Genomic DNA, 7,108 nt, shown 5'->3' with positions numbered 1-7,108 from the left:
TATTTTCATGCTGTATGACTCTATCCAATTTTGGATAGGATATGGTGAGCGTATGGTTCAAAGTTTAGCATTCAGACATTAAAAAATCATTAAAAAGATTCTCATATTAGATTTATTTCCAATATGACTCAATCTTTACACAATTAAATTATTTAATAGAAAACAAGAAGGTTTTCTCAATACAAATATGTAAGAACATAAAAAACAGGGCAAGAAAGGACCATTAGACTCCCAAGTCTTATTTAAAATGTTGATAATAATTTACAGGAAAACATCACATTATGTCAAAATCTGATACTCAAGTCAAATGACTCCCACCAATACCAACACCACGAGTGTAAAGCTGCAGTCATAGTACTTCACTCTTGTTATACAGATCAAGATGCTCTCTCTAGACATACCCCACAGTCAGACAGGCAAATACATTTTTATATGACTGTCTACATACAGTTTGAAAATTCCACATGCACTTTGCAGAAATCAGAGTAACAGATGAAAAATATTAAGAGATTACATTATTATACCATTAATGTGGCCCAAAGTCCAAAGTCCAATATTTACAAACACACTGCATTCAACAATTGCACACCAACTCATATGCAGATTGGCTATAATTACCTTCATGTCATACTTGGCAAATATCTGCTTATGACAAACTGTTCCTCAAAATCATGGAAAGAAAAGTAGCTGCTATACCACATTAGTATTATGTTTGAATCCCAGTTAATCCATAAATAAGATAGATAAGAAATATTCAATTGATATATTCATAATATTCTAAAGTGCTTAAATCTCAATAACATTTGCTTCCCCTTTTATAGTCAGACTTTTAACATTTAAATTAAAAATCGATATACACTTCCTTTCTATAAACCCTACTGCACAATTTCATCCAAAACTTTTCCATCATAAATTTCTCTGCCCATATATATAATGAAAACTGATATAAACTTGGCGTACTGTAATTACACCCTCCTCCCTGCCAGTAATGGTGAAGTGCCTCAGTTTTATATCTCCAGCTGCAGCATGCAATGCTGATAAATCGGTATGTTCCACACAAACATTTGTTTCCAAATTTCCAAGTTTGCTTTTTAACAATGAATAAAGATAATAAGTTGGACAAATTGGATGACTTCAAGCAGAGGTCACATTCATAACTTGAAAGGAAAAAGTCCACTCTCTTATTCTGTTCCATCTGTGGACTGCATAACACGATGAGGGTCATGAATAAAGTATTACAAGTATCTTAGATGTGGATACTTCCGGTACCACACTTTCTTTTTCTAACACTAGGCTGGATTTCCTGAACTATACAAATATATTATCTTCAATCATGGCCTGGGTTCTTCAAGATCATTGGTGCTATGCTGAATTAACGATCTCTACTTGACTTCTGGTAGTTCCTTCTAGACTATCCTTATCACCACTGGACCACTTTTTAGGAGAAGCAAAAAGAAATACAGGGGAGGGAAGTGGGAGATACAAGATGTGGGAATAGATAAAATATGAGATAGGAAGGTAAGTGGAAAGAGGCGGCTGAGTGAACAATAGCAGGGAAAGATGATAAATAGGTAGTGCTTTAACTTGTTTTGTATGTGATTGTGCCTTGGGACTCTTTTTAATGTATAGTAAAATAAAACAATTAACTGTGGATGCTGGAGTAACAAAAATAGAAATTTGTGGAGAAGCTCAGCAGGTCCAGCAGCATCTGTGGAGAGAAAGTAGAGTTGATGTTTCAAATCTGGGGACTCTTCAACAGTATACTGCCAGACCTGCTGAGTTTCTCCAGTGATTTCGGTTTAAATGTATTATGTTTGTTTTGGGGGAATATTCACACCTATCTGCTTCACCCTCCGCTCTGACCCATCATCCCTCCCAACTTCATCTATCTTCATTGCCTTCCAAGCTACATTTCCCCCAGCCCCACCCCACCCCCTCCCATTTATCTCTCAACCCCTTGTTCCTCCACCCACCACATTCCTGATGAAGGGCTTATGCCTGAAAGGTTGACTCTCCTGCTCCTCAAATGCTGCCTGATCTGCTGTGCTTTTCCAGCGCCACACTATTTGACTGCAGTATTTGTGTTAAATGACTGTGTGAATAGGAGTTTGCAGTTCTATGTGGTAATTTGTGGTTTGCCTCAGACACATGCAGAGTCCTCAGGTCACTAAGGTTGAATATCCTGATTATCTAACCTGAGGGGAAACTACATAATCACATTTGTAGTTACAAACAAGAGTCATTAAATGTGCATGGTATGTTTAAATAGCTGACACTTCAATAAAATGTGCAGGTTAGAACATTGTAGAAGGCACAGAAATGATCTCGACCTTCATTCATTTGAACTTAAGCAATCAAGCAGAGGAAAATTATAATACAGAAACTAGGAAAGTTGTGAACAGATACTATTTCATAACTACATTGTCAAGTATTCTTTTCTTTGCTGGTGATACTTGCATTTTCAGTAAATTTCTGTATCCAATGGGAATGGGATGAATATTGTACCTGGGCAATGAACTGGGGAATTTTCCTGTTTTATTTCCAATAACTTCACAGCAAATGCAGTGAAATTCCATCTTTGGTTATTAAAAAAAATCCCTTACTCAGAAAAACACCAAATTATACAAATATAACAATGTTACCCTACATCACCCCCACACTCCCCCTTCACCAAGAACAAGTAATCCTTTCAAAGCTACTGCTTAGTTGCTTCCCAAAGAGGATTGGTCCCAATAGGCACATCCTGAGATCAAAGAGGTACATTCCTAAGTGAATTTTCTACATTACATTCCTGAAGTGTCTTCAGATATTTTACTAGTAATACAGATGTTATATAAATGCTAAATGTTTTAGTTGGTCAGATATTTGTAAATGTACAGTTATCTCTCTTAAATAATGAATGTTGTCAGGTCAGAAAACATCTACAGAATATTACTTTTTTCCATACTTTTACATACAAGAACATCATTCTGCTTAATAATTATTACTTCATAGAATTGTGGCAAGTGCAATGCATAGTGTGTGATGAAATGTGATAATGATGGCTTGATAGACATGTGATAGAACCACACCAGTTGCAAAATCTAAGCACGAAAATCAAATTCCTGAGACATTAATCAAATTATTGATAATCACAAGAAAATTACATTTGAAAATGATAGTTAATGTACACAGATCAATTGACAGTTTAAATTGGTGAAGCAAGTTTGCTCCATAGGTTTGAGCTTTAAATTGCACTTTACATTATGCAAACACCAATCAAAACTGGTGATTAAACTCTATTTGTCCTCAGCATTTTTTTTTAACAAAACCATAATAGGTTGTAATTTCAAGGTACAGGCCAGATCAATCTTAAAAAAAACGTGAGTCACATTATACAAGACCCAGTATGTATAAAATGGGTACAACATCCAAACATAAATAACAGAATGACAGATCGACATACATGAATGACTGAAATTTTTCTTGAACTTCCACAGTTCAAATTCAGTCAGTATTGTTCTTGCATGATACTCAGAATTCATCACCTCACCTAGCAGTGGCATGTCTGTAATCCTAACTTTTGCTACGCACAATACAAACTCAGGTCTGAGATGATAAATGATTGTACAACTGGGTGCTTTTTCAAAGCTCTCAAGCACTTCATAAAAATGTACAATGTTTGCCAAAATGTTTCACCGAATTCAAGCATCATCTATTCTGCCATTAAGTAACTGAAACTGGTTTATATTAACCCTGCTGTTTAAGCAAATCTTAAATGATGTATAATCATGAATGTTTTCTGCAAAGTTGCTAGTTAATTCATTTTAGGCTTGACATTGAAGGCACATGTTCAGTTGGAAACAGTAAAAGATTTTACAAAACTAGAAGAGCATTCTAAACAACAGATGTGTTTCCTTTTCAAATTTCATATCCTGCAATGTCTCTATAGAAGAAAAAGCATTTAATCATTGTCTGAGTTTAAAGGTGGCATGAAAATCAGTGCATCATTAAATATATGCCCATAAGGTCGTAGTCTGTAAACACCATACATGAGAACATGCATATGGTTAGGTGAATGTCCATGAAAAGTAATAGCCACATCAGAGCAACATCCTTCCACAACTTCACTCGGGTGATTGGACATTGCCTCCACAACAAGGGTGTTTATATTTTTTGAATTAAACAGTTCTTTTCCTTCATTATCTTCTGCATTATCAGCAACAATTCCTGTGTACTTCAGACATACTGCAAGTTCCTTTTCTTCAGACATCTTCCACAGCAAACTCCCCTTTTCTGGGCATTTCATAGGATCATCAAGCACGCGATAGAGTCTTTCTAATGCTTCTATACTTAGGACCACGCCTGAAGAAAATTCCACATATTCCAATTCACCAGACTTAACTGAATGACCAATATAGAAAGGCTGTTCTGGATCTTTATTTAGTAAAAAGAACTTAAGATTTTCAATAATTGCAAACGTAGATGATTTTGCCAAGAAAAACCAATTATACTCATCTTTGAAGTTCTCATATGCGTGCTTAAGGGCTCTTCTGGTTTGGATCCATTGATCTTCTGTTGCTAGGCTGACTGATTCAAAGACTTTTATGGTTTCCGGGCTGTAAAAGACAGCTTTATCACAATGTTTGCTCCACGTTTCTACCACAGAGGCCCAATAACCAATTTCTTTGGGTGTAACCATGATCAAGCAAAGAACACGGATAGTGAGACTGAGCTCCATACGCTTAGTCTCGGGCAGCTTCAGGAGTTCTTCCTTGTCGGGAGCTTTGAGGTGGCGGTGTTCGTGGCTTCGCAATCCCAATTCTCCGCTTATCTTCATGTTATTAAAAAGGGTGAAGACCAAACAAACTATTCCACCCAATATCATACCTTTCATGAAGGAACTGCCTTCTTTTATCATCTTTGCCTTTAATTATGAAGGAAAAAAAGATAAAGTCAGTAGAAGAACCCTTGTCGACATATATATTTTAAGTTGTATCTAAATGCAAAGAAACCTTTGGTTTAAAGAGCCAGACGGAGGTGAAAGCAGCCCCAGGCTCCCGGGGAGAACGAGTCCCGAAGTAATCGAGATAACGCTGGGTCCATCACCAGGACAGGGCACCTTCTCCCCTCCCCACCATTCACACACCCATCAGTTACTGCAGCACCAGCCCCTGACACTCACCTCCGCCTCAACCCCTGAAACCAACCGAAAACACCACAGCAACCTTACACGTGTCTACTTCCGGGCCAGGCCGGAATCGGTTGCTTCCGCCAGTAACAAAAATGGCCGCTACCACATTGGGTCCGACCGGCCTTATTTGTTACAGGCAAAACCTCAGGACGGGGAGAGATCAAATTGTTTGATTGTTAATCTTGCTGGTAAGCAGCGAGAAACGAAATGTCTTGTGAATTTCTAACCGGGGTTGCCGCATTCCCTCTCGCACTGCTGTCATATGCCGGGTAACAATATCTCAGTTTATCTCCGGTAACCAGATTTTCATGAGACAAAGCTGGGACAGATAAAAAGCCTTGGGAAAGCTGGGCATGGTGATGATTGACATTTGGGGTAAACAATGACAGGATTACAGGACAGGGCAGTGGAAAGTGGAGTTGATCTAAATTGACAGGAACACCAGGCAGGAACATAGCTGCCAAATGCTGCTTCCTGTTCTCCTGTCACACTGTCCAGATAGTGATTATGGACCCCAGCATACAGTCAATAAGGGGAAAGGAGACTTCCCCCTTTTGTCCAGTCTCTTCCGACTTATATCCATGATTCCTCTGACACTTCATGCCAGTTTCAGAACTTCCTGTTTGCGGGCTCCAATGAGTGTAATCCCTTTATACATGAGGATGGTTTCAGGCCTTTCTACTTCTTCCTGGAACAAAGGCCTGAACTGTTCCCATTCACCACCAGCCTCATCTGAATGGCCAAGCTAATCCTTATCCTGAACAACTTCTGTTTTAACTCCTCTCACTTTCTTCAGGTCAGAGGGGTAGCCATGGGTACCCGCAGGGGCCCCAACGATCCCTGTCTCTTAGTGGGGCATGTGGAACATTCTTTGTTTCAGTCCCATTCCAGCCCTCACATACAACTCTTTCTGTGGTACATTAATGATATCGGTGCTGCTTCCTGTTTTCAACCAGAATTGGAAAAGTTTATCAATTTTTCCTCCAATTTCCATCCTGCTCTCAACTTCACCTGGTCCATCTGACTCCTCCCTTCATTTCCTTGATATCTATTTACATTTCTGGGGATAGACCAGCCACCAATATCCTACTTCAAACCCACTGACTCCCACAGTTACTTTGACTAGATATCCTCACGTCCCGTTTCCTGCAAAGACCATTCCAATTTCTCAGTTCCTTCAACTCTGTTGCATCTTGCCAATGATGCCAACTTCGACAAGTGGTCCTCTGAGATGTCCACCTTCTCCCTCAACCCAGAATTTCCAAGCACTGTAGGTGACAGAGCCCTCAGCTGAGTCCAACCCATCTCCTGCATTTAAGTCCTCACCCCCTCTCTTCCCCCACTCCCCCCCAACAACAGCAATAAAGTTCCCTTTGCTCTTGCCTACCATGCCACCAGCATCCACTTCCAGAAGATCATTAGCTGCCATTTCCCGTGGGAAGCCAACACCAGACACCTATTCCCTTCCCCTCCCTTGTCAGCCTTCCACAAAGACCATTCCCTCTGACACACCCTAGTCCACTTCACCTTCACTCCCAACACGTCTTTCCCCTGCCAACATGGCACCTCCCCTGCAACCACAGGTGTAACACCTGTCTGTTTACTTCCTCCTCCTCAGTATCCTCAGCATCAAATACACCTTACAGGTGAAGCAATGCTTTACCTGGACTTCACTCTATCTAGTCTACTGCATTTGCTTCTCGTAAGTGGTCTCCTCCACATTTAGAAAAACAAAGTGTAGACTAAGTGACCACTTTGCAGAACACATACAATCTGTATGCAAAAAGCTCTCAGATGCCTGCCACTTCAACACACTATCCTATTCCCTGACCAACATCTCTGTCTCTGGCTTGCTGCAGTGAACTGCTTCACCTGGAAGGTGTGTTTGGGCTTTTCAATGCTGGGAGAGAGGAGGTAAATGGGCAAATGTTACAA

General features: G+C 39.7%; 1 protein-coding gene across 2 annotated transcripts; it reads right to left on the bottom strand.

The window, feature by feature from the left end:
• Nucleotides 1-1,958: 1,958 nt before the first annotated feature.
• On the bottom strand, nt 1,959-5,236 carry c1galt1c1 (C1GALT1-specific chaperone 1). Of its 2 annotated transcripts, none has more exons than XM_060832137.1 (2): nt 5,165-5,236; nt 1,959-4,906 (listed from the first exon to the last, which is right to left on the bottom strand). In XM_060832137.1, exon 2 carries the CDS (start codon nt 4,898-4,900, stop codon nt 3,944-3,946), a length of 957 nt encoding a protein of 318 aa, XP_060688120.1. In that variant the 5' UTR covers nt 4,901-4,906; nt 5,165-5,236; the 3' UTR covers nt 1,959-3,943. The 2 variants fall into 2 exon arrangements, with proteins under 2 accessions (XP_060688120.1, XP_060688121.1); XM_060832138.1 differs by lacking the exon at nt 5,165-5,236 and adding an exon at nt 4,995-5,142.
• Between the last annotated feature and the right edge of the window lie 1,872 nt (nt 5,237-7,108).

Source organism: Hemiscyllium ocellatum, chromosome 11 (assembly GCF_020745735.1).
Source record: "Hemiscyllium ocellatum isolate sHemOce1 chromosome 11, sHemOce1.pat.X.cur, whole genome shotgun sequence".
NCBI lineage: Eukaryota > Metazoa > Chordata > Chondrichthyes > Orectolobiformes > Hemiscylliidae > Hemiscyllium > Hemiscyllium ocellatum.
This window is presented reverse-complemented; position numbering and strand designations above follow the sequence as displayed.

What these genes read in the sequence shown, in the direction of transcription:
- c1galt1c1 (XM_060832137.1), bottom strand. Translation starts at nt 4,900, where the DNA reads ATGATAAAAGAAGGCAGTTCCTTCATGAAAGGTATGATATTGGGTGGA.